General features: G+C 40.7%; 1 protein-coding gene across 1 annotated transcript; it reads right to left on the bottom strand.

Moving 5' to 3' along the window:
- Window position 1: 1 nt before the first annotated feature.
- DNAAF5 (dynein axonemal assembly factor 5) lies at window positions 2–26,728 on the bottom strand. Its single transcript, XM_059862209.1, has 13 exons — window positions 26,179–26,728; window positions 25,424–25,608; window positions 24,259–24,383; window positions 23,703–23,818; window positions 19,572–19,804; window positions 16,945–17,157; window positions 14,673–14,816; window positions 10,622–10,790; window positions 7,824–7,971; window positions 4,232–4,382; window positions 2,749–2,905; window positions 1,396–1,587; window positions 2–902 (listed from the first exon to the last, which is right to left on the bottom strand). Exons 1-13 carry the CDS (start codon window positions 26,711–26,713, stop codon window positions 763–765), a joined length of 2,508 nt encoding a protein of 835 aa, XP_059718192.1. The 5' UTR covers window positions 26,714–26,728; the 3' UTR covers window positions 2–762.
- Between the last annotated feature and the right edge of the window lie 1,257 nt (window positions 26,729–27,985).

The following is a 27,985-nucleotide window of genomic DNA, read 5'->3' as shown; positions in this document are numbered from 1 at the left end:
CTTTAACCTAAAGTCACAGAATTTAATTTCAAAGCAGTATGCAAATAAACATTGCTTGATTTCCAAGGCACAGTGGTATAAACATAAAAACTGCAAATGAAATTTATTTAGTACAAAAATATAAATACTGTTAATCTAAATGACAAAACAGAACATTTTTCCATGTATAAACTTCATTTAAAAAATTCAGCTTTACTCAGTCATGAAATGTAATACAATAAAAATAAAAACTGTTCTTTTAGTGCTACCTATTTCCCTATTATATCAGCATAAATATGAATATTCAAAACATTATACTCTTTGCTGCATCATGAAAGAGAAGCCTGGCTGCTTTTTTTTCCCTAACAAAACTGGTCACCACATAGCTGACTCTGAAGTGTGATTTTATTCAGTTTGAAATGCTTTTTGAAAGACTGAATCCTTGCTGTATTACATTAGTAAATCTGACATTAAATTATTACATTGTCAAATAATAAAAAAATTAACTTCCTGAAAAAACATTCCTTCTTTAAACCTTGTATCTGAAAAACGAATGCAAAGTGAATTAAAACATTGTTTTATTGCTAGGAAATACAAAGAACTGTTCAAACTGCAAAGAACATTGAATTGTGCTAATTTCACTTTCAAATGAACCAACAGTGAATTTACAAAGAAAAAACAATGTATTTCCAGCTCAGCCTTTCTTAAGCAAACAAAAATACAAAGATAATCCAAGTCATACAGATTTCACATCAGTTTCCTACACAGGATCTCAGCAGTGATTCATAAAGCTGATTCCTTGGCTGACTGAATGTGATGTAGCAGCTGATTACAATAGACTGGTGTTTGATGCTTGTGTAAAACCCCTTCAATTTCTCTCACCAGCAGATCTGGATATAAAATGCTTCCTTCCTTTAAAACTTCTGGAAGACAAAAATATGTTTTATAAATCAGTAGCTGCTTTGTGTTTCTCTACCCAAGTTCCCTCAAAGTAGCTGAAAGCAAACTAGGAAATTGTTACCTAAGTGATGCAGTGATGACAACACAATTCCTCCCTCCCCCATTTGCTGAGGTCTGTATTTTGATATTTATGTTCTTCAACACAGGCTGCTACACTAATAAATTCCAGAGAGCCCCTCCTGCAAGCTGGGATTTGGTCACACCCTGCAGTGCTCCATATCCTGTTTACCATTTATAAAGTCTCTGGAGGTAAAGCTGACCTGCTACCTCCCCTGGGGAGCACTGGGCAAAGCATTCATTCTGCACACAGGTAAAAGGTCAGAGCTCATCCACTGAAACCCAAAGGAAAGCTCCAGCTTGGCAGGGTTGTCCTCTACCCATAGGTGCTGCCTTCGTGAACACTCAAAATGATGATTTAAAAAACATTGTTAAAAAATACATGTCTGAAATTCTTACCTAGGACTGCTTTTTGGAGATTTTCATCTGGGTCATCGAGATGTACCAAGAGCTCTTGGTACAGAAATTCAACATGATTTTCCATTGAGGATTTCACATCACTGTCCTTTAAGCACTTAAACCAATTAGCCAAGGTGTGAGCAGCTGCCAGGCGCACCTCACACGAGGCATCGTCCAGACGCTTCAACACCTCTGAAAAGGAGCAAGAACCAAAATGCTCTGGCAACACTGCAGCTGGCTTTTGCATTTGAAAAAACAAATGTTTTCTGTCAACATTCAAATTATTGTTACATTTCTGATGTATTTTTGTCTTTTGAACATAATAAATACATGTATACACTGTTCCTAAAAGCTCCTCATTCATTGTTATTGGATGATGCTGTCCAAACGTTAATAAAAGGCATATACAGAAGTATTTAGATTAATTGAACATTATTGAGCACTCCTCCTAACAAGGAACTATGGATGTCTATTTATGCATTACAGAACAGAGTTTAAGTATTTCTACTTTTAATAAAGCACAGCATTTCTATTAATTTGATATTAATTACATTATTAGATAATATGAATTAAATTAATAAATTAAATATTACTGTTTCAGTGAATTACTACGTGAATATGCAAGATACAAAGACATATATACTTTGAAAATTATCTGGTCATGTATTTCTCCAAAATAAAAATGTTTGTAGTTAGATTTCTAGTGTGCCATGTAAGAAAAAATATGAGTTATTAAGATGCTGAGTTAGGGAAAGCCAAATTTATTTGTCTGTATAAGAACATAAAACCTGGCTCAAAGCATAGTCTGTACTTCTGAATAATAGTTTAGCACTTCAACTCCATCCTAAAAGGCATTACAGCTCCTAGCTCTAATTGGCAATACAAAACTCTAGATTAGAGTTTTCTTGGTGTTTTTTTGTTTTGTTTTGTTTTGTTTTTTTAAGATAAAAACCCAACCCACTACCTATTCAGGTCTATTTATGGTACACTGAAATGGTTTGCTCTTGGCTCTCACACACAGCACGGAGAACAATGTGACTTCCATTTATACACTGCAGTACTGTTCTGCTCTCACTATACTTAGCACATTATTTCACATAGTCCAAACTCTGAAGCAATGCAGATGAGCTGCTGGCAAGCCCTGCACAAACCAAAGTATTGAGTGAAGTTCCACCTAGTGGTCTGATAGATAATGACGTTGAGAATACTGCTTGGTTCTGCCAAACCCTTAAAAGTCGAGTAAACTGTGGCACTTTGGGTAAAAAAGCAAATCTCAACATTGCAATCTTGATTAAAACACACAAACAAACCAGCAATGCCCTCACCCCAAGTCTACCAAACCTTTACACATACCTGTGTAAGTGTTCTTAAGTTTATCTGCATCAAACTGCCTCCCACAGACTTTTAGAAAAACATCAACAATACGACAAGCCATCAGTCGAGTAATTTTCGAGTCTTCATCCATGGAAGCAATAATTTGGGGCATCAGCTCATCTTTTACTTTTAAGATCTACAGTTAATAGGAAAAGGATGGAAAAAATATGCTTAGTGCTACAGCACTTACCATTAGCTGTGCCAGATACTTGTTTACTTAGTTTAAAAAAATTAGCTATAAACGTTAGCCTGACAATCCCTGAAGTTACAGAGCTCTAATTTTGCCTCTACCTTAGCTTGGAAAATGAAAATCCACCAGTCAATCACCCAGCTCATGAGCATTCAGTATACAAGTAGATGAGTTTTATGTAACTCATATGTATGTTCAAGCTTGGAAAAGCTTTAAAAGTTACTGGCTTTAAAAAAAAAGCCCAGACTGCGGAGGCTCGGAGCGAGGCGGAGCGGCGCGTTCCGCACAGGGAGCAGCAGATGGCGCCCCGAGCCCAACAGGACGCGCCGGGCTGGGGCGGCTGGCAGGCTCGGAGTTGGAAGGAATTCCGAGTGTTTCACATCAGCCGTTAATAAGAAATAGGCACTAAGGCACCGATTCAGGAAAAAATGTTCAGCTACAACAGCAGCTTCTGATATCAACGTTTCTGTGTGTGTGAGCTCAACCAGTTATGTGTGTTTAAGCACTTTGTTCAATTAAGGTCTGGTATAAAGACACTAAAGACTGCGAACATTTAATAACATTTAAATTAAATATATTTTTTAAAAAATGACCTTGTATTTAACATATTTCCAGTGCATAATTTCAAAATGCTAATTTTGTTAGCAAAGAAGCTTCAAAACCACCCCCAGATTCAATTAATCCTTTATCAGGGATGGGTAACAACTCTTCAAGTGGCACTCCAGTCTCTATTCATTTTCTTCGTGTTCCTTTTCAAGCCCTCCTGTCCTTTCTCAGAATCTTTACATGTTTTTTTATTTTCTCTAAATGGACCTGTGGGCTCCAAGGCAACCAGACAACTTGTCTTTGCCACGTGACAGCACAGCTCGTCCTGGCTGGCTCCAGAGCTGCTGCACAGGCTCTGCTGTGGGTCCACTAATGTCCAGCACCCAGACTGTTGTGTTCACAGCACCCAGATTGTTGTGTTCCCAGTGGTCAGTACCTTGGTCTACAGAACTGATGATCTGTTAGAAAAAAATATCTACAAAATTTGATGCTACTCAGTTTTACACCTCAGCATTTTGCTGGCCTCAGATCTCTTCTCAGGATGTCATCATCCCTGCACTAGTGATTGTTTCAGTCATTAACATTCAATTACAATTAATGAATTTTATTATGAAGACTGTATGTCCTTCTGAAAATATTACTTACCCTAAGGATTTATTCTTTTTTTCTCCCTTGCATTTATTTTGTTTTCCTGCCTAAGATTTCAAAGGATGAGAAAGAATTTACCTCTTTTGGTGAAAGCATTTCACAGTGGATGAGAGCCCAAAGGCACAGTACAGCTGTAGCACGGATGGCAGCTGCTGTTCTTCCAGCATGCCACTGCAGATTAGGAGCCAGGATGTCTTTTATCACAGTCTCAAGGTAGCTAGGGAACAGCCTGAAGCCAAAAATAAGAAAGCAAAATAAAGGTTCATGAGAAAGTGATAAAGAGACTGACAGGATGTAAAAGAGAATTTTCTGTCATAGAAACATAGGCAGAAAAGGGGAAAAAAAAGACTCTGTAAAAAAATAAATAACATCTTCTAAGGCAATGTTATTGTAATGTATGTGGTAAGTTTTCACAACTTATTTTTTCTAGATAATGTTTAAACAAATACCTAACATTCATAGAAAGGAGAGCCCAGACTCTCCCACTTCAGACAATGACCATGACTCAGTGTTATCTTGGTAAACTTCTTACCTTCTCTGTGTCTCACCTTTCCTGTCTGTGCAGTGGAGATAACACCCTGTGCAGTGCTGTGAGGATTCATTAATATCTGTGAGGCCCTTTGAGACTGGCCAGGAAAAAGTATTTATAATGTGAAAAGGATGAATGCTATTGATGACACTGATACAGCTGGGAGCCTACACAGAATATTTCAGCTCTCTCTTGGCTCAGAAACTTGTTTCCCCCAAAGATGAAAGGTCTGTAGGATTTTCTGATGGTGCCAGTCCCCATACTAGGGTTTTTTATTACAAACACATAAATCTGTGATGTTTTTGCTGATGCTTTTTCTTCCTCCTCCATTCAATGGGTTGTTATAATGCTAAAAGTTGCTGTGAGAGTCAGCAATTACAATAGGCAGGATTCCCTCATACTTGTTTAGTTACAGCTCAATCTCAAATCAAGAGGAAAAAAAATACAGATCTTATAAGTTAATTAATACTTTGCTGCATCAAAGAGACATTAGTGGCTGGCTGTGGCTGGTAACTGAGGCTCAGGTTATCCATTGTGCCTGTGCCTCAGAGAGCAGCTGGCAGTGTGCAAACAGACTGAACCTACCCTGACTGTCCCTCTGAGCTCTGTTCAAAGTGCAGCCCCTGAGAGCCCAACAGCACATCCCCACCCTGCTGCTTGATACAAAGGGAACAAGCTCTTGTTGACTTTTCTAAGAGTCCTACACTGCCAGGGTGAATGAGTGGCCCCTTTAGTGATGTGCCAAGACACAGGGGGAACATAACAGGTCCATGTTAACAACTAACAATTACCAGGGAATGCTTTAAAAAGAATCCATGCTGCAAGCAGTCCCTGTTATCCAGGTATTACCTGACTAAAGCACAAGCAGCTGCACTGCCAGGCCTCAGCTATGTGCTGACACACACCTGCAACATTATGGAAATAGACACACCTGGCTGCTGCTTCCCCTTGGCAAGGGAGCCCTTGGGCTCTGAAGAACTCAGAGATCCATCCACTGCTGCTTCTTGTCAGCAGATGGCACTTAAGTAATAACAAGAAATCTGACGTCCCATTAGACACATCTAAATCTGTAAAACCCTTTAGATGTGGTAGTTTAAACACATTTTTAAGCATTAATAATTTCCTGTTAAAAAAGTTGTTGGAAAAAAATTAAAGTAATGATCAGCATCATTCCAAATCTCCTTTCAGCTCCAAAGCTAAGCAGCTCTGTGCTGTCTGTGCTATCTGATCAGTAGCTGCTGCTGTTTTTAATAAAACCTGTTAAACTGCAGTGAGAAAACAATCTGTCAAAACACAAAGGTAAATTCCATCAGCATTATGTTAACCATGGCGCTGTGCTATTTGTGAGAATGTTTGTTCTAGTGCCTTGAAACAGAATCAGTAAAGCAATATCTGGCAATTATCTGACTCAGTCATGTCAGACTCAAACCCAATTAGGTGACCACACAACTGTGTTTAGCATTATAACCAAAAGCCTTCCTATCCAAACTCTGAGAACCATTTCAAGGAGCTAAACAAATTACTGACAGCAGTGAATGTGAGAGTGCAACTGGAACTTACTACTGCTCCCCAACCATCTCTCATAACCATTAACATTTTATTTTTGCTGTTGCTGATGCAATTAAATGCTCCCTCTTTCCATTTTCAGATCTTATTGCTATAAATCTGTGTAACTTAATTCTAAAAGTCAGTAATTTCCAGGAAAGGACATACCCTGTCAGTGCTGGTTGTATTTAGAGTTGATACTTCATTCTCAGCTGGATACAAGAGCACTAAAATGTGATCTGCAGAGATATTAATACCCTGCTCTTATGCAGATGTTTCAAAGCAGAGCTTGGGTTTCCATTAAAATTGGTTTTATGAACTTGCATACTTAAACTTTCATTCCATGCTAATTATTTTTTATACATTTTTGTTTGGCATTGGTTCCTTTTCTGCTTTTATGAAACTGCTGCACTTTGCCTTATATGTCTTGGGGTTTTCTGTGTATGCTTTTGTTGTTTCTTTTTTTAAAATTGAACATCCCAAACTCAGGCAATTTGAAACAAAATTGGATTGGCTTTTACAAATCAAAACTTCCAGAAATGTTTTGCAAACAATGCTTCAACACAAAACCTCCACATGTTACCTCCTACATGAAAACATTTGCTGTGTCCATGGCAAGCAGAATCAAAACTTCAGAAGCATTTAGCTGCTCCCACTGCTTTTGAGTCTTGAAGATAAACCTACTGGTAAAATTCATAGCTTTGCTTTTGTTGTCAGAGGACAAAGCCTCATAATCAGCTGGACTGGACCATCCTTCATACAAACAAGTCTGTGACCCTCCCTGGATGTATCTCATCCTGACAAAGGCCATTCACTCACACTGCCCTGAGCAAAACAACTTCCATCATGCTGTCTGCAGAGCTGGGGTGGTGTGTGGCCATACTCACTGAATTACTTTGAAACACTCTTCTGTTTTTTGCACACTGATGATTTGCCTTTCCTGAGAATATTAATGAAGCTGGCAGCTCATTGGGTTGGGTTTCTTGGTTCCAAGAGCTTTACACTCTCAGTTAGATGATACAAACTGGTTTAAAACAAATAGACAGATCCGGGAACACTTCAAACAGTTTTCAAAGTGCTTTTCTTTTTTTCTGGATTGTAGAATATCTAGATTAATTTTATAACTATCAGTCAGTTACATGATTACTTAAACAAGTAACTGACTACAGTTTTTACAGTATTTAAACAAGTAACATCCCCCCTCCTCAATCCTTTTCCTAAGAATCTCCTTTTTAGCTTTCAAAAAGTATTCTTTTCAACCACAGCTCTTCTTTTTTTTTTTTTTTGAAAACTATCCAGATCTGCATGACATTCCTTTAAATTCCCAGTAATGGCACAGGTAAGAAGACTACAGTGGAGGAAGCCAAGACTTCCATTTATTTATATATATTTTTTTAATTACTGCACTTTACCCTCCTAATCATTATTAAAAATTACAGTAAGAAAAATAGACTGTAGAAGATGGTGGGAAAGTCTTTCTTCTTCCAGCCACACTCACATGGAGATGGTTATAGGGGTTAAATAACTCTCAAGGTCATTATTTCTTAGTGCCACTGGAGTTTTCAAATAGCTGTGTGAAATCAGAGCTCCACTTACCCCTGAGAATTGATGGTTTCACTTGCTTTCTGCAACAACTGGGATAAAACAGTGAAGAGCTTTAACCGCATCTGGGGATCTCTGTTTGCCTGGAGACACGTCCTCAGAACCAGAACAAAGTCATCCAGAGCTTCACCTATGACAGCACCTAGCAAACAAACACAGAAGGCTTTTTCAGAATACTAGTAAGTTCTATTTAGATGTTTCATATGTGGGTGCATTAAAATTTCTAATACAAGTGGTGTTAGAATAGTCCTTGGCTTCCCACTCTCGCATGGCAGCTGTTGAGGGATCCGTGTCACACCGTACTGGTGGTGCACAAATCCCCAGGCTGACTCCTCAGAGCCTGAAGCAGCCTGAAGATCAGTTCCCCATGTCTCATTTAGTCAGCCTGACATGGCTGTACCACATTTGGCCACAGGAGCTGTGGCTGCCCCATCCCTGGAACTGCCCAAAGCCAGGCTGGATGGAGCTCGGAACAACCTGGGCTAGTGGAAGGTGCTCCTGCCCATGGCAGGGAGTTGAAACTTGATGGTCTTTAAGGCTCCTTCCAGCCCAAACCATTCTATCATTTCATGACTCTGGAATGGATCTATCCATGACCCCCCAGAGCTGCTGGGACCATCAGTACCAGAGGGCATTTTGGCTGGAGGATTAATGCTGCTCCCTTGTAACTCTGCAAGTCTGAGGCTATGCACAAAGCTTTGGTTTTCTTAAACTTAATGAAAAACTACACTGGATCTGGCATGACCATCACACCTCTGGACACAGCAGCATTAGCTACACTTTCTTCTTTCAAGTTTTTCCACATGCAGCATTTGAGAGGTTCATGACTCCCAGAGGCATAGGAAAGGGCCTGTTTGAAAGGATCAGCTTCAAAACTTGGATAATACAATTACTGCAGCAGCATTCCTTCTCCCTTTTTAAATAATGCTTATTTTCAGCTTATATGACAATCCAAAATATGATGTATTTTAGAAGCTACTTGAAATAAAAATATCTTCTAAATTAACTCTTTAGTTTGTTAATATTTTCACATCCTGTGATAAATTTAAACAATAAACAAACAAATAAAACTCCAAGCTGTTATCCCAACATTTTAAGAAGTTCTTTTCCCACAACTGAGGGAAATTTGTGCCTTTATCCTTGATAATGACTAACATCTGCCTGCTTTTAAAGAGGAAGAGTCCATAAGACTGTACACACACTTTCTTCTGCAAGCTTCTTGCTGTAGAATGCTCTTTCTGCTCTATTTTTGCAATAAACTACTTTCCTTTAGGAACTTCTTCAGCTTTGCATCCTTAAGATGCACATTCCATCCAACTCCACTAACTCAGAAAACTCTTCCAGAGGAGACACAACACTGGTATTCATGATGACAAGAATATTCCTCACACATGGGATGGACAGATTGAAGTATTCAAAAAACAAGCTCAATAGCATTTAATAATATCTGGAAATTTAATGTTTAAAATAATAATGAAAAAAACCCAAATTTCACTGTCTAGACTGAAGCAATACAGGGTGTTGAACTGCAGTTTGCTAAATGTCTGTGCCAACAAATAGGTCTTTATTTTCACAGCATTTATTCAAGATACATTGCTGCATGTGAGTTGTGAGACATTCACAAGATACTACTACTATATCAAACTGATAACAGCAAATTCAACAGATGGAAAATAAACAAAATAAACTACATTGCTAATTTCAGCCTAAGCATACGCTCCTGAAAAACATAAAAACCTCAAAATATGAATTGAGTAAAGCTGATTAAATTGATTAAAAACAACATTATGTGTGGGAATGAAAAGAAAGAAAAAAAAATAGCTCTAGGAGCTGCTGTGTCAGACAGAAAACACAGACAATAGCATATTACCAGTGTTGGGTGCAAGCCAAAACGTTTGCCCAGACATTTGATGATTTATTTAGCATTAAGGAAAACAGAGACAACTGTCTAGAAGTCCCTCAGTCATGGAAATGGGAGCACAAATATACAGAAAAGTTGGCCTCTCAAATCTCACACTGAAGTAACTTTTTGTTCTTTTCACAGATGAAAACCAAAAAAAGGGCTTATGCTGGTTGCTGCACAAACCAACAAGTGGGTGCTTCACATAGGTTTGATGAGGGTTTCTTTGAGATTCAAAGATTAAATGCAGAAGATACATTCCTTTAAAATATACCTGTCCACATCTAACTGTGTGCACAGTGATACTTCATGAAGTGACTGTCCCCATCCCAGTTACAACCAACACAAAGGAAAAAACAAATAAACAGCACTTTTCATTTTAATAATCCTCAAATGGGTGTCTAGGTGGAAAGCACTGCCTGTCACCATGTCCCTTGCTGCTGATGCCAGCTGGGGACTGTGACAGAGGAGTGCTCACTGTGCAGGACTGGAGGTGTGTGAGATGCACACCAGTGTGTCACTCACCTCTGCATGGCCACATGCTGCACAGCCACAGTAAGGAACTGTTTGTTAGAGAGAGGTGGTGTCCTCTGAAAGACTAATGAATAGATGGGATAAATAGATGGATTTTTGGACACAAGCTACATCAATTTGTCCCCCTGTAATCCTCACCTATTTCATTCACCTGAAAGTGCATTTCTCCTTAAGTGCTTTTAGCATTTGCCCTGTAGCCAGAGAATCTTTGGGAATATGAACTGCTTCAACATTTCTGTTATTTTCCATCATGTTCTTGTGAAGGTTCTGAATGTTACACTGTTCATTACAAAACACAAGCTGTCTGCAGGCTGAGGAGATCCTGACTGGATCTTCTTTAGAACTAAATAAATCCTACCTGAATGGGTTGCGATGACCTCGAACTGCAACACTTCTGGGGAATAGCAGCTCCACCCTTCACAGGACCCTGCAAGCCACTCCAGCAGCTGAATTATGTGCTGCTTGTAGAGACTCTGAAAACTTTCCAACTGCTGCACTGCAGCTAAGGAAGACATTGTCTTCTCCACCTGTTAGAACAGAGACAGGATACTTAACTGAAACCATTAAAAAACCCCAAATGTTTAGAACTCATCCTGTAAGAAAAGAAGGGACATGGGAAGATTTTCATAACCTCTATTAAACAATCAAGGCTGATATTTAATGTCTGTCTATACTACATCCATTAACTTTTATTTGAAGTGAAACATTTGTTCTGATTTCAAAATGAAATCATCAGGAACACAGCAACCTAACAGCAAAATGGGAGAGTCTCTAACCCATGTGCAGACCTATCCAAAAACTAACCACATCATAAAAAAGGCTCTTAGTGGTTTTAAAGATGTAGTGATTTTTCTCCTTAATTTAAGAATGCTTTAAAAAATAAAGACAGGGGGAATTTCTCACAATCCCAAGCCATGGTAGCTTCCAAAAAGTATTGCTGTTGCAGGTAAGAGAAGACATGGAATTTCCCCTCCTCCCTTTCTCCCCCCAGTTTTAATTATGAAAGATGCTCTCTCTTTGTAGTAGCTGGGCAGGCTCATTTTGAATTTTCAACTTCTGTTGCTTAGGAGTACCAAAACTCACTGTTACATCAGAAATACCTTCTTCATGTTTAGAGTTAAGACCATCCTATGAGACATGCAAATAAAACATGTACAAATGAAACATATAAGAAGAACTACTAAATGAATTCCAGACATGAGCATGCTTGGCAAGGATGCCTGTAGATCTTCCTAATCACTTGCAGCAGATGTGTTTCCAAGCAAATGAAAATTTGCTTTTACAGCTCCTGAAGGCTCCTACCAGAAGTATAAAACTTCTCCAAGGAGGAGATTAAGAGCATGCTGGAAGCAGGATCTGTAGCCTTGGTGATTTCAGTAGACTGTGAATCAAGAATGGGGAGCAAGGCCCTGTTGGGAACCTCACTAAGGAATAACAAGGGCTGCCAGCAGGGCCAGTTCAGCAGGGAAAGATGGAGTGCAGTGCTGGCAGTGACATCATTTGACTCCAAGTGCTGCACTAGAACTACAAATTGTACTCATATTTTTAATATTTTTAAGCTGAACTCAACCACACAAGTTAGCTCAAACATGTCTAGGACCTTTAGACTCTTCCAGACTAATCACTTGCCAGACAAAGATGTTTTTATGGAAGTACCAGATGTGGAGAAAATAAATGAGAATTTGAAGAAAAAAATAAATAAATCAGGATTTGCTAAGGACAAAGGTTACTGTTAAAGCAGGTTTGCCTGCCTCAAGCACAGTAGATTTCTCCTTTATGGAAGCATTCTGCCAGACAGCCAAAACAACTCAGATAAATGAATATTTTACATACAAGTTACTTGTAAATTAATTGTAACATTAAACAGAATGTGTCAGGACAGAAACTATTCCTCATTTTTAATCCCACCATAACACATAACACACAAGATTGTTTTCCATTGAACAAGAGATACAAAATAATATATTGTTCACATATGATTTAAAGTAAATTCCGTGGTTTCAAGAATGCAATTAAAAACAAAAAAAGAGAGAACAAATTAAATATGCCAGCAGGTTGATGCATATTTTCTCATTAAGCAGTGTCTCACAGTTAAATAAAAATAAAGGTGATTCTCTTTCCTCTATTTGAAAGCTAAAAAGTTTAAGGACACAATATTTTCCTGCTTATAATCAGTGTGCTGAAAGAAGAGCCAGGATAGCACAGGGCACTGATAATGAAACAAAACCTTATTTTTAGGTCACCAGTTAAATCCCTGAGAAGCTCAAATCAGACTCTACCAACTGATACAGCTTCAGTCTCTTTGGGGCTGTGGCCCACCCTGCTCCTTGTGCCTCTGCTGGGCTCAGCTGGTGGTCTTGGTCCATTCCCTCAGCCCCCAGCAACCACAAACATGATGCACACAAAGCCAAAAATCAGGACACAAAGCCAAAAATCAGGCCAGGCCTGAGTGTTCACCACCAGGTCACAGCAGCTGTGGTCTCCACTATCTCAGTGGTCTTCTGTCCCCTTACAGTAAAGCCTCACATAAAGTTCTATCATGCAAATTCTTGAATAATTTACGTTTATACTTAATATCTTTTGAGTCTGAATACAGATTTCTTTTCTGAACAAAAAATTCATACTTGTACAGCAGCTGTGATACGTTTGTTCTACATGCTCCTAAGCTATTTTAACAGGGACTTCTTGCCTTCTCCAAGCTGTACAGCTCACTTTGAAGTTTTGGAATAATCAGTAACCGGAGAAAAAAATAAAATTCAAGCCATATTTGTCTTTTTGACCATTTTGAAATATTGCAATTATGTAATCTCACTGCCAGATTTTGTATGTGTCTAGCTGAAAGAAAAGCTAATGAGAAAAAGGATTCTCATCCAAAGTACTGTCAACTTAAAAAATCATCTGGAACTGCAGGAACATCTTAAACCTTTAATAATCTCAGGAGATTAAGTTTTCCATTTATGAAAATCAGGATTTATCTCCATGAAACTGCTTTCTTCTTAGGAGTATGAAGTTGTAAGGTTCTAAATGGACATTGCTGACTTTATAGACCACTGCAGGGATAAACAGGCAAGATACCACAAAACATTCCAGATCCATCTGTCTAAGGCTGATTTTTGGTTTAAAAAGACCCCTCAAGCAAACAAACAAAACCTCCAAATCCCACTCCCATAAGACAGATCATCATCCCACCCCTCTTTGACCTGCAAAGTCTTTTCAGTACTTGTTTCAAGCTTTGTTCCACTTTATTTCTTTCTGAAGAGCTCTCTGAGCAAACGCCTCCTCAGAGACAGCCTGTCAGCTCTGGGGCCATAAATACTGATCCTACACAGGCCTTTGGAATACCATGCCTGGGAGCAAGAGCAAAGGAAGCAGAATAGCCACTGCACTTAAGGTGTGTGTTTGAAAAAAGACAACTGGGATAGGTCATAATTGTACTGCATGAGGATGGCTCGCTGATTTATATGATATTTAGCTCGGGGAAGAAAGAGGAAGAGAAAAATAAGGGGGTGAGATAATGCTGAGCCAAAAAAGCTCATCTATTATCTGGGCATGTACAGCTGTCCTTGATTTTAAAGCATTCCTGGGACATTCAAACTTTTGTTTCTTGTGGGGAGGTAAAAAGGTCAACTACTGTAAAATCAGTCTGATATTTGGCTAAAGATGAAAAAATCACTATTAAACCATCCCATTTTTAAGGCCAGTAGTACTCTTGACCTCTAAGTGAATTGTTCTTTAACAGTCAGAAAATAAATGTCAGTTTTTCCTGCATTATAATCAAACACTCCCAGTGACTTATATCCACTAAAAGGTAAACATCAACAGTTCAACCAGCATCACCAGCATGCCCAAGGCTTTGCAGGATCCAGTACAAACATAAAATCTTGGACACTTCTTGTTCTGAAACTTTACCTAACTGTGAGCAGGTGGTTAATACCCCCCCAAAAAAAGGGCTCTGCTAGGCCCATGGCTGCCCCCATCCAGCTCCAAGATTCCCATGCTCCAGTAATGCACCTCAAGACATCTATTCTGAATCTTAACCTAAAAACACTTACAGAAAAAGAAAATTATAGTTGTAACTGCAGCTACAGACCCATACTAGATGCTTTTGACCACAAAATAAAACTGAATTCCAGGGTCTTTTCTGCAACCAGAATGTATTTTAACTCTATGAGCTTTTAATCAAAGTTATGAAAAACTATAATTCTCCAGGCTCTGCTGTCCCAAACTGTAAACCCAACTCCAGATTTAATTCTGGTACTAACCATGTACAGTCTGTACTGTCAGAGATGCACAATCTCAGACTAAACACAAATACTCCCACAAATAATTATGGCTCTGCTTCCACAAAGTGTCTTATCAATATGAAAAGACAAGAACACAACAAAATATAAAACCAGCTCATAGTTTACCTTTTCTTTAAGGTCCTGAGAAGATGGTGTTGCCATTATGGTCACCAAAACTTTCATTAGCTGCAAGCTAATTTCTTTGCAGTCTTCCTGGCACACTTCAATCAATGCTTGTACACAATAAAGCAGCTGCTCCATATAAAAGACCTATTTTTTAATAAAAACACATATTTATTATGTTTTTTTAGCAAATATCAGGTTTTCTTTAAAGGAGAGATATGGGAAATGATAGCAATTAAATCTGAGCACTGAGTATAATCCCTTACATTGGTAACATATTGGTTATTTCTTGTTAGTTCTTCTAATTACCTACATTCTACTTTTTACAGAATACAATATAATCTTCCTCCCACACTGCTTGTTTGTGTTTACCTTGTCCTGTTAACAAAATAAATGACCCTGCTCTTAATCACACAATGGTTCCACTGGTGAATGGTGAATAAAAACATCAAAGCATTTTGGAGTGCTTGCTGATAGTACTTTCTCTTTCTCAAGTGCATTTTGTTAATTAATAAGATATTTGTTACAACTCTTTGAAATATTATTCTGTGTTTGACTGTCTTGGATGAACAATGACAGCTAAATACATAAACCAAAAAAAAATCCCAAGCCTTTGCTTTTATCTCAGCCAATTTATCTCATTTGATGCCATATCATTCATGTTATCTTGATCCACCTGATACCAGTTCAAGTCAATACTGTTGTCAGTTAGTTTGCCATGACTTCTCTGATAAAGTGCATCAGATATCCATGAAGCTGTCAGGGAACAGAAGGGGCCATTGTTACAAATTTACTCCCAAAAAATAAATGGAGTCTAGGAACAGGTTAGCCATAAGTGTTATTAATCTCATGGGCATGGTCAATCCTTAGCTAAACAGTGTCTGTGCAGCATTCACTGGCTAAAATAGAGAGAGATTGTTTTCCAAGACTAAAGGCTGGAACAATTCTGCCAAAGTTTCAGCTGCAGATGGATCTGACTCCTGGAGCCAATGCCAAATGGAAGTGGTAAGCCTAAACCTCACAGCAATTTTGCAGCTATACCTCAGGGAATTGTTATTTGAACAATCAGGTTATAGTACTTCCACTTATATGAGCTCCTAATCATCACAGGCTCATGGAGATTAAGGTTAATTCCTGCATCACTGGTACATATTCCATTAGGGAAGAAACCTAATGAGGGAAGAACTTCAAATGTATTTCTGACATTGGCTCAAAAAGGCAATTAGGCCAGATTCAGTTTGCACACATGAATAACTGTTTTAAGGGAAGCCTACATCTGACATGAAGTCAGAGCTCCTCAAGGCACAGCACTGGTCCTTTTTTGGTCATCTTAACAGCAGAGGTCTAACAAACTTCTGGTGGAATGAAAGGCAGGATTTTATTTGTGGGGAAAACTACAGGGATTCCTCTTGTGCATCTCTAACAGATCTACTTCTACATTTGAACATGGGAAGGAAAAAGAATCCCGCAGGTTAAAGAATATCCATTCCATATTTAAGAAAATCTCTCATCTCCTTATATGGCAATTGGTGAATATTCTTCAAATGCTAAAATAAAAATAGTCTTTGGGCTCAGCTATTACCTAAGGATACACTTGGAAGTTAATTTCTAATTTACAAAGGTCTTCCTTCTAGACTTTCACATAAAGAGAAGAAACCAAGCCCAAAAGTTTGCAAAATATGCTCCTAAATATACACATAAAGTGCTGGGACCTGCCTTCTAAAATGGAAAATAAGAATGGAAAACAAAAATCAGATAACATTCAGAGTGAATCCTGGGAAACCTGACATGCCAATTACAATAGACTATAAAAAATTTTCAGTCATTTTTACTGATGAGGATTGAAATGCATGATCTTGTTTGGATTGTGAACACAAGGAATTTCAAACTGTGGGTTAAACTCTGCCTCAGGACCAGCCAGGGTAGTCCTTTGTTAGTACAGTATTTACTAAACAGCTGCTTCTCTCCTTGTCCTGCTTCTTCATTTGCTTACCATTACATGAAGTCTTTTAGAGCAGTTCTCAAACCTGAACCTACATCTGCTGAGAGGATGGACTGTTGGTAAGTCTTTGAAAGCAGCAGATTGCCCAGAAGACCACAACACGGCCCAGGAAGGATGGGGAAGCTCCTGTTTTGTCTCAGACACATGTCCACAACTGTATCCTGAGACAGGTGTGCAAGGGAGGGATAGGAATGGGAGCATTTAGGGAGAAGAAGTGAAAAAGTAGTTTGGTCAAAGCCTGTTTTCTGCTGTGTCTTTTACAGCCTTCCTTACCTCTTCAGACCTCTGACAGACTCCAGCCTGTGACAGCGTGTTGCCAAGCTGGGCCACATGAGGCTGTAAGATTTCTTTTGGGCTCCCTCGAATCACTGCAGCCAGAACCATCACACAGGAGGCTTTGGGTGTCTGCTCAAAGGCTGGGGTGATCAATTTCATAAACACTTTAGGGCTGACAAACGTTCCAATCAATTCTGCCGCTTTCACACTCTGAAAAAAGAACAGGAATAACTTGAGGATTTTCCTGAAGACACAAAGACTGTTCAAGGTACCACGGCCTTTTTCTTTTTATGATTCCAGCTGTTATTTTAAATGCTTCAGCAGTTGCCTTGTAGGCCTTTTCCACTCACTCAGTAGTGATTATATGCATGAAGAAATTTTCTTGACATGTTCAGCAAGCACATAATAAGGCATTACAAGCAGCCTTCCCCACATCACACAAACTTCCATGAAAAAGCAGTGCACAGAAACAAAGTGTACAACTTCACTGTAATAAAGTTTCCAATTTAGAGTAACCAGATGTTGCACATTTAGTGCTTTAGCACTTTGTCCCTCACGTGCTGTTCTGAGGCTTGCCCTTAATGCATCACCCCCTGTTTGTTAAAAGCTGTAACTATGAAAAGTAGAAGGAAGAATTTTTTGTTATTGTACTATACCTTGAAGCTGACATCACAGATCAGGTTAAGTGTGGAAGCAATGCCAGGGAGGAACTGCCCACTGCTTTCCATCTTACTTCTTTAACTGAAAGGCTTAAATTACTGTGTGTTCCCCATGACAGGGACACCCTTTGATCCCATTCCTGCCTTGCAGATGTATCAGGATGTTCTATTCCACAGGAAACACCACCACACCAGGGCTTACTGCCTGACTGATGCCCAATGTTTACATGATTGTATCATGTGCATGAACAAAGAAACAATCAACTACTGCAGCACTACCTGTGCAACAGGAACACTTCTTCCAGTCCCACAGATTTCATGGTTGGGTCATATCCCCAAAGATGAAAGCTTTCTCTATCATTTATAGTCTAGTGATTTAGATATGACTCTTTTTTTGCACCTAATTAATACTTGAATCATACTAGCTTTTTTAGTCCTCAATAGAAGAACACAGTAATGAGTTCCACAGTTTAAATCTGCACTATACAGAGCTGTTTCTTTTCACAAGGATAGGACTCAAAGGAGTTGTAACATTCTCTGTTTAGATGTGAACTCCATTCTCCTCCATATTTACCACAGAGAAGGGAAAAGACTCTTAATGCTCTGAAAACTGGACAATACAATTAAAGAGTTAAAAAATATGATTTCATACATTTGTACTGATTAATTTGCTCTCTTCAATAGGGGAAAAAATTGAAAAGGTCTCATTTGGTATTACTAGACTGGAGAAAGACATGGACATTCTCCAAGCTGGTGGCTGCTATGGAATGGGTTCCTAGAGTGACAAACTAGAGGAGGTTATCCCAGTACCCTGGGAAGCTGCACCACTAAGAGATAAAAGCCAACCAAAACCAGAATTTGCTGAATCTTATGTTTGGCACAAGAAAAAGTACAATTAAATATTGAAATAATCTCCTAACTAGGAATAAATCTCTGGAAGAACCTGTGAGAAGATTAGTGGTGGAATTCTAAGAAAGAGATAAGTATGGCCAATGAAAGGCAAGGGACAGCTATGTGTTGCTTGAACACATTCTTTTGAATTTATATTTATAGCAATAAGCACTTGATAGGAAATTTGACAGAACAGCAGGGCTACATGGCCTTACTGTCCTAATTATTTATGTTTTCTTTTAGCTCAGCTGAGAGCAGGAACCTAAAGAAGAGCCTGATTTAGGGTTGGACTATCTTCATCCAGTAAGCAGAACACATTCTACCAATTTCCCAACGCAATAAAATTTGTAACTTTAGAGTAAATTATGTAGATATATTTTTGTTATACATATGTTCTCTTCCTTGAGTAGAAACAGGAACAGAAGATTTTATCTTAAATTGTAAAAGCATTTGTACCACCTGCCTTTCTTTTGCTAAATTTATCTCATGTCTTCAACTGCATCTGTTTTACTGATTTGTTGATCAAAGTGTTGAAAGAATCAACTGTGAGTAAAAATCAAACTAATTATTACTCACAACCCCCCAACCCCACATTTTCCAAGCATGAAGTCAAGGATTCAAACACTGAATATGGGTATCACACGGAATAAACACACCTCAATATATGGTTGGATTATGGAGCAGGGAGAGGTAAGTGAAATTAACTTGAAAGGGCATGACCTGCACATTTTTTTACATTCAATTTGTTGCCCCAAAGCTTTTACACTTTAATTCACTGCTTATAATTTTCAGAGAGATTATTATCAATGCTTCATGGGTTGGCATACAAACTAAACAGTATTTAAATAACTTTGCTATTGGTCTTCATGCCAGTAATAGAGGAATTCATTTAGTTTAACAGATTAGGGAGGTATAATGTGCATGTGTTTTTAACATCCATGTAAACCTGAGCCTGATCCTTCAGTCCTGGGCAATTCCCAGTGACCTAAGGTGAAGTCAGCCTTCACAAGACAGACTGAAGACTATAAAGTCTTTATTCAGTGTACAACAGCTACTTTAACAGACCAAACTTACATTTTTAACAACTTCACTTTCTTCATCTGAGCATGCTTGGTACAAAGTTCTCAGCAGTAGCTCCATGTGTTGGGTGATGTGGTCCTCTGCATGCAGCAATAATGTGTACAGGAGCTGGGATGCTTTGATTCTTGTGCTTCCAAGCCAGTCTGTGATATCATGACAGAGACCTGGGAGAATTTTGGAGAGGTTTCTTGACACAAGTTCCCGACAACCCAGTCCTGGTCGAGTCTCTAGAAAAAACCAAAACAACCCAAAAAGAAATATCAAAGGAAAAGCCAATGCATAACAATCTCAGAAAAGTTTAAATGCTGCAAAGTAAGAGCTTCTGTTTCAGCATAGAACAAAATATTCCTAATGCTGCTGAGGAATTTACTTGTGCAAGTTGCATTTCCTTGCAATACATATTGCAGAATTAAATATTGCAGAATTAAAACTCCACACAGCTCTTTGAACATTTATGCATTTATTACTGGATGGCAATTTAGATTTATGTTTTAAAATGTTTACAGAAAGAGAATTGAAATGAATGTGTGCCTTTACCCACTTAGGAAAACACAGCTTAATATTCCCCTTTAATTTTGATAGCAACACAAATCCCAAGAAAAATTAACTGAAACACACACAGATGAAGAAAGACTTGTGCATGCAAATGCCAAGTTCAATGTAATTTGGAGGAGGAAAGAAGGTAGAAGGCACAAACAGCACAGAAGACATGAGCTGCAGAAAAACAGACAATGTCAATTGTGCCCTCTAAAGGAAAAGGTTAAAAGTGTATCTGGCAAATTGAAGGCAGAAAGGGCACGAACTGTGGCTTGTACAGATGCTGTGTAATAGATCAGGCCAACAAACTGATCGTGTTTTAAAAATCACAGCTATTTTATCATCTCCTTGCTAAGGCTTTTCATGGTGAAACAGCTCACTGAAGTGCCTCTTCAGTGTTTCAAAAATTGAATAATACATTTAAAATGATGATACAGGAGTTGGGGGGGGATGTATTTTTTTTCCTTAAGACTGAATTTAATTTGTAACAACTTCATGGAAAGTGAGTTTTTGTGGTTATCTTTTGATTTCAAAAAGAACCCAAAAATGTTACAAATATATATTCCTTGCCTTAACAAAGGGTGCAGATTTCTGGAGAACTAAAACTTGCCTTTCCCAACAAATACCTACTGTACTGTCTTGGTAATCATCAAATTAACTTGTTAGTTAATTTATAAATCATTGAGATTCAGAAAAGCAACTTGACCAATATCACAAACATCAAACAAATGTCCTGTTCTGTACTTTACAGATAAAGCTGTGACAGCCCTTTCCAAAAAACAGCAATAAACTTTTTTAGAGATTTTTTTCCTACGGTCTATTTTCTTTTCTTAACACTGTATATGTTTATACAAACAAAATCTGAAAAGTTGTTCTTTGAGAGGCAAGATTTCATAATTGCCACTCACAATGTTCACATGCTCTTTTAAGAAAGAGACATCATTCATTATGAGGTGTCAAAATACACTGAATGTGTGAGTGCATGTTTTATTTCTGATACAGAGTTCTGTAAATGCTCAGGAAGAAAATGACTGAGCTGTCTCAGGGTATTTTCCTGCACTGGCCTGTGTAACTACAAATGCTAAAAGGAAAACTAAAGTAAATGGTCTGAGGATACAAAGGGCTTAAATACCTAACTGGGAAAAAAATAAAATTCAAGCATCAGGACATGAATTGCTGCTTCTTCTGTCAATGGAAGAAACGTTCTGGATTATGAAAGCTGACAATGAGTAGCAAGAGGTCAAATAAAGAAATCAACCTGAGACAGCAAATACAGACTGGCATCCTATTGAACCCGAGGCAGAATTTTGTTTGAAGAATTTGGTCCATTCTTTATCAGCAATTCCTTCATTTCAGATGTTCAAATGCAGGCATTTATCCCTGTAGCTACTCCTGTCAAAGACTTCCCTGCTATAAACTGTCTGCACCTGTATCCTGAGGCAATGAGTGCTGGGGCTCAGTGCAAGCTGTGCAGTGCCTGGATGACACCAGGTCTCCCTCTGCTCCCCTCTGACCTGCAGGATCTGTCACTGGGAGATCAAAGCAGGGCTCCTGTGGCAGGCCCATTAGTCTGACAGCTGGACAAAGCTACTTAAGTAAAATGTACTACAGACTCACAGTTGGAGAAAAAAATATTCCACTACACTAAAGTCACAAGAAATGGCAACAAAGTAATAAAATACCCCAACACAAACCCCTCTCTCAAAAAACCAAACCAACCAAGTGTTCATGGAGAGCTAAGAGAAAGGACACAGATAATAACAATCATCCATACACAGGCTGTGGTAGGACACCACACAAGGTATATTAGTGTCTCTGATAAAGTTCTGTATCTGTAGGATTAAGCAGCCAATCATCCTTTCCTATGACTTTTCTTCTATCTGTCACATCAAGCCTGACTATTAATAAGACATATAACTTGGAAGTAAAGATAAACAGCAAGAACTGATACCTAAAAGCCACCATTAACTTGGGACTCAAGTCCAAAATTATCAGGCCATTTCTTTAAATATTCTTTAGTATGTGCACATATATATAAATACGCCCATATACGTCACATTCAAGCCTTAACTGCAGCATTCTACCAAGAAAAATGCATGAAAATTCAATTTAATGTGGGGCTGGAATGTTGCCCAAATTCATGAAGCATATTTATTGTGCTAAGGAAATTATTTAGGAGATCACATATCATTTAATTATGAAGTAATTGGTAGATGTGGCTTTCTAAAAAGCCCCATCACAACAGCTTACACACACAAACCCCAACACACACCTAGACAAAACTAAGCAAGGTGACCCCATCAGCTGCACAAATGGTAATCACTGTTCCAAGACAATGAAATTAAACCTTTTATGACCTTCATTAAATCATGGTCATTGCAAAATAAGTGACTGGAGCTTAGACACTCAACTTCATCAGTTTGTGTCTGTTAAAAGATTCTCTGACTGCCAGGAGAAGAAATATGTTTCTGCCATGACTAGTGGAAGTAAAAGCGTTCTTTAGCATTTCCAGACCCCTGAGGTAAAATTCTGTAGAAAATAAGGAGGAAAGAAAAAAGATTGGGAAGGATGACAGATCAACTTGCCTGCCTTCAAAGCTAAACAGTTCTGTCAAACCAGTCACCATTATGAAGTGCTTCCCCTTTCATTGAAGCATTACTGAGTAAAACAACTTTAAAGAAAAAAAAAAGAAGTGTAATTCAAAGAAGAAAGAGCTCCGGAACCCACTGTCATGGAAAGGATTTTGCTGCTGGGTATTCTGTGATGTGATTGTCATGTAGGCACAAGTCAAGCATGAAGCTGTTCTTTCACACCAAAAGAGTTTTTGTTCAGTTAAATATGAGTATAGAAATCAATAAATGAGCCAGTTAAACTCTCTCTTCCCCCAACTCCCATATGCATATTTTTAAACATTAACTTTGTGAACCCAAGACAGGAAGCAAGCTTCAAGCTACTGCAAACACAGTGTTTGAAAGCCACCTATAAATCATATGGCAATAAAAAGTAAACTACCCATTCTGCATATCTTGGGGCTTTTGTGTATAATAAAGGAAATTACTCTGTTCCCACATTCTTCATGTGCACTGGCAGATTTTAGGTAGCATCCCAGTGTCTCACAGAGAAGTCTGAAATTATTTTGTTGCAAATTTTTCTTCAGCACCAATTATATGGATCATTAATGCTGTGACCTGCACTCATTACTCAAGGACTTAGCTCATGGCTTCTTTTCTCCTGCCTTTTTTTCCAGTCATTTCTGTGCCCACTGTGCACCTGGCTGCTGGTTGATGTAGAACTTACTGCTGTTTCTGCACCACTGCTTTACTTTTTTTTTAGCACAGGCAGCCTCATTTACTTTCTCCAAAATGAATTTTTGGATTAACAAAAAAAAAGAAAAAAAAAGAATGAAGTTACTGAACAATCATTTTTAAAATTTTAATTTAATAATTTAAATAATTGTATAAATATTTTTATGTGCTACCTCTGTACATTAATATTACATATTGTAATGAATATTACACATCCTGCTCTGCTGTCAGTACTGCACTGCAGCTCTTGGAGATTATTCACAAAGCAAAAACCAACATTTACCTCCTTTGGGATAATGAGATGGTGAAACACTAAAATCCATCTTATCCTTCAAATCTTCTTCATTCTCCTTTTCCCACTGCAAGCCTATCTTTTCCCAGTAGGTCCAAGCCAGTTTCCTAGATATAAAATAAGAGTTTTATAGAACCATGCCCCCAAAGAAAACCACTTTAAAATGAGACTTCTGGAAAAACTGACTACTTGAATTCAGCTGGAAGGATAGGAAGCATTCCTGCCACTTAATCTAGGCACATTAAGTTGAGAGGTTTTATTTCTTTTGTACTCAGTGGACAGAGGCCTCTTCTCCCAAGGGATAATTCTGTCTCTGTCCACCACTGACTTTGTATCTCTCACATTTAATTGAATGTAGTATGAAAGGACAGTACAACAAAAGTTACTGAAGATAATGCTAATATTTTCAATCTAAGAAAAAACAAACTAACTAACTAACAAACAGAAGTGGGGGTTTTGTCATCCAAGCAAGACATCTGTGACCTTGGGAACACTTCTTTGCCATCTATTTAAGGGGGGGAGAAAAAAGACCAAGTGTTCCACATACGTATTTTCAGGAATTTCATCAGTAAAGCTGCCAAGTAAGAGAGGGATCAGCTTGTGAAAATATGAGTATCTGTCTCGTAGGTGCAACAGCCATTCTCCAATGACAGCTGTTACAGCGTGCCGTACCTGCAGGGAGACAAAAAAACTACTTTAAAGGTGTCAGGAAAATAACAGAAAAATAATAAAAACAGTATTTGCTTTCTGTATTTAGGAGATGGTGAAGCACATCAATACTTTCAGAAGAAATTACAGGAACCCAGCATTTCCTCACTTGCAGGAAGCATCTTAAGGAACACACAAGTAATCACATTCTCATTTTTCACTTTGGCTTAGTGAGTCTTAGACTGTCTGCTGCACAAAAGCACAGCTCTGAGAGGAAGACAAGACACAGACCTAACTCAATAAACTGAATTCTCATGGTTAATTCCTTCTTGAGAATTTAAGAAAAGTACATTTCTCTGGAATTTGTAGCTTTCCAAGCACATCTCCAGAAGAAAATTTTCTCTGTTCACTACAAAGGAAAGATTAATTTTAAAATTACTGCCTCAGTTGCATCTTATAAAGGGACCCATACCATGTTTGTCAAGCATCTGAAAAGGCCAGAGAATGAAGGCCCAGAGAGATGTGACAGAGAATTTAAGACAGAATTGAAGGCACCCATTAGAACAAAATCCTCACCACCCTGCTGAACTGGACAGCAGTCACCAGCATTGGTTTGGAACAGATTACAGCTGATAGAGGCTGGGTGGGACATTGTCCTGGCTTCAGCTGGGACAGTTCATCTCAGCAGCTGGTAGGGTGCTATTTTTTGGATTTAGTGTGAGAGCAATGCTGATAACACACTGATGTTTACTTGTTGCTAAGCAGAGTTTACCCTAAGTCAAGAACTTTTGGGTGTCTCAAGCTCTGGTAGTGAGGAGCAAAACAAACAGCTGAGGGAGCAGTGCCAGGACGGGTGACACGAGCTGGGAGTGAGCAAGGGGCTGTGTGGTCCTTAATCCCATCTGGGATTAAACCATGATAGATGTATTTACAGATCTCAGCTGAATGCAAGGCAGCTGAAAACAGGGGAAGTGGGAAGAGAAACACCAAGAAACCCACGCCATGGGGGTGGGTTTTAAACAGATTCAAAATAAATGCCAAGAAAAGGAGGAAGAAAAGCACACCTTGGGAATTTCATCAAATAACCTCTGGGCCAGATGGGACAGGACATCATCCACAGACTTTCCATTCCCAAACTGTATCACTGCTCCAGTAGCCTGAATCACATCAACACGAACTCTGTAGTGTTGGTGGGAGATTGTCTGCATTAGGGGCTTTATCAGAGACTCTGACTGCATGTGGAAGTGCTCTGTTAGGGCAGAAAGACAGAAACATCAACCATGTGAGCTCCCACCATGGGCAGGATCCCTGTCCATGCTAGAGGGCTGGAGCTCTCTGATCTTTAAGGTCCATTGAAACCCAAACCACACTCTGATTCTATGCAGCATGGATATATCCATGACACCCAACAGTTGCTGGGGCCAGCAGTACAAGATGATTTTGGATGGACTAATGCGTTTGGGGCAGGGAGGCGGGGGTTGCTTAATGCTGTTCTGTAATTCTATTTCTTTCTCTATGTGGCTGACAGATCTGGAGCAACATGATTTCTGTACCACTACGAACAGCAGCCTGACTGTTGCTGTGTTTATGTAGCAGTAACTTTATACAGTATCAGAGCTGAACGCTGCCCACAAACCCTCCCCTAGCCCCTCCTGCTGCTACTACCCACACCTAACAGCTCAGCCTGCACTCCTGGCATGGTTTTTCTCCAACAGAGCCTCCAAACCCTGCAGAGCACACCTGTGAGAGCGAGTGCGACCCCTCATCTCTGTCCCGCCTGCATCCCCGCTCCCTCCCAGCGTGCCCTCCTCAGCCCCACCTGGCATGGCCCTGGCGCAGGCCACGGCACAGCCGCAGCTCTCCCGCCTGACCTCGGCATAGTGGTCGAGCAGGGTGGCCTGGAGGACGCGGGCGATGTCGCCGAGGTAGGGGGCCATGGAGGCGCCGCAGCGCTGCAGCAGGAGGCTCAGCAGCTGCACCAGGCCGAGCCGCAGCTCCTCGCTGGGCTCCGCGCCCTGCGGCGGGCACAGCCGCTGCGCCAGGGCCGGCAGGAGCACGGGCAGCGCCTCGCAGGGCCGCTCGCCGTGGCTGAGCCCGTGGCGGAGCAGCTGCAGGGCGAGCTCCCGGCACCGCTCCGCCGCGTCCCCCGCCAGGCAGCGCGACAGCGGCCGCAGCAGCCGCGCCGCGAACACCTCCTGCAGCACCGCGCCCGGCAGCGGCCGGCTCTGCAGCTGGGCGCGGATGTCCTCCAGCGCCCGCAGCCGCGCCGCCCGGCCGCAGTCGGGCTGCTGGAGGAGGCTCAGGGGCCGGGCCAGCGCCTGCGACAGCTCGGCCGCCGCCTCGGCCGCCGCCATGATCCCGGCACCGGGGCGGCCGCGTCGCCAGGGACGCGCGGGGCGTTTGCGACGGAGGGAGCGCGCTTTACGGCAGTGCCCGGCAGTGCGCGGAGACAGCGCGGGGAGAGGGACAGAGAGAGGGACAGGGACAGAGGGACAGGGACAGAGAGAGGGACAGGGACAGAGGGACAGGGACAGAGAGAGGGACAGAGAGAGGGACAGGGAGAGGGAGAGGGACAGAGAGAGGGACAGAGAGAGGGACAGGGACAGAGGGACAGGGACAGAGAGAGGGACAGGGAGAGGGACAGGGGGACAGGGACAGAGAGAGGGACAGGGAGAGGGAGAGGGACAGAGAGAGGGAGAGGGACAGAGAGAGGGACAGAGAGAGGGACAGAGGGACAGGGACAGAGAGAGGGACAGGGACAGAGAGAGGGACAGAGAGAGGGACAGGGACAGAGGGACAGGGACAGAGAGAGGGACAGAGAGAGGGACAGGGACAGAGGGACAGGGACAGAGAGAGGGACAGGGAGAGGGAGAGGGACAGAGAGAGGGACAGAGAGAGGGACAGGGACAGAGGGACAGGGACAGAGAGAGGGAGAGGGAGAGGGACAGAGAGAGGGACAGGGACAGAGAGAGGGACAGGGACAGAGGGACAGGGACAGAGGGACAGGGACAGAGAGAGGGACAGGGACAGAGGGAGGGACAGAGAGAGGGACAGGGACAGAGAGACGGGGACAGAGAGAGGCACAGAGAGAGGGACAGGGACAGAGCGAGGGGGAGAGGGACAGGGACAGAGGGACAGAGACAGAGGGACAGACAGAGAGAGGGACAGGACAGAGGGACAGGGATAGAGGGACGGACAGAGAGAGGGACAGGGACAGAGAGAGGGGGAGAGGGACAGGGATAGGGATAGGGACAGGGACACGGTGACAGAGACAGGGACAAGGACACGGGGACAGGGACAGCGCTGAGAGCGGGACAGGGACACGGGGTGAGGGACAGGGACACAGGGACAGGGATAGGGACGCGGGGACACGCGGACAGGGACAGGGATAGAGACAGGAATTGGAACAGGAACAGGGAGCGGGACAAGGACAAGGACAGGGAGGGGGTCAAGATTAGAGCGGGTAGAAGGGACAGAGACACAGGGACAGGGATAGGGACGCGGGGACACGCGGACAGGGACAGGGATAGAGACAGGAATTGGAACAGGAACAGGGAGCGGGACAAGGACAAGGACAGGGAGGGGGTCAAGATTAGAGCGGGTAGAAGGGACAGAGACACAGGGAC

The sequence above is a fragment of the Haemorhous mexicanus genome, chromosome 17, assembly GCF_027477595.1.
Source record: "Haemorhous mexicanus isolate bHaeMex1 chromosome 17, bHaeMex1.pri, whole genome shotgun sequence".
In the NCBI taxonomy this organism is placed as follows: Eukaryota; Metazoa; Chordata; class Aves; order Passeriformes; family Fringillidae; genus Haemorhous; species Haemorhous mexicanus.
This window is presented reverse-complemented; position numbering and strand designations above follow the sequence as displayed.

What these genes read in the sequence shown, in the direction of transcription:
- DNAAF5 (XM_059862209.1), bottom strand. Translation starts at nt 26,713, where the DNA reads ATGGCGGCGGCCGAGGCGGCGGCCGAGCTGTCGCAGGCGCTGGCCCGG. An exon ending in ACTTAAGAACACTTACACAG is followed by an intron (nt 1,588 to 2,748) that starts GTATGTGTAAAG and finishes GCTCCTTTTCAG; the next exon opens with AGGTGTTGAAGCGTCTGGAC. An exon ending in TCTCCAAAAAGCAGTCCTAG is followed by an intron (nt 903 to 1,395) that starts GTAAGAATTTCA and finishes TTTGTCTTCCAG; the next exon opens with AAGTTTTAAAGGAAGGAAGC.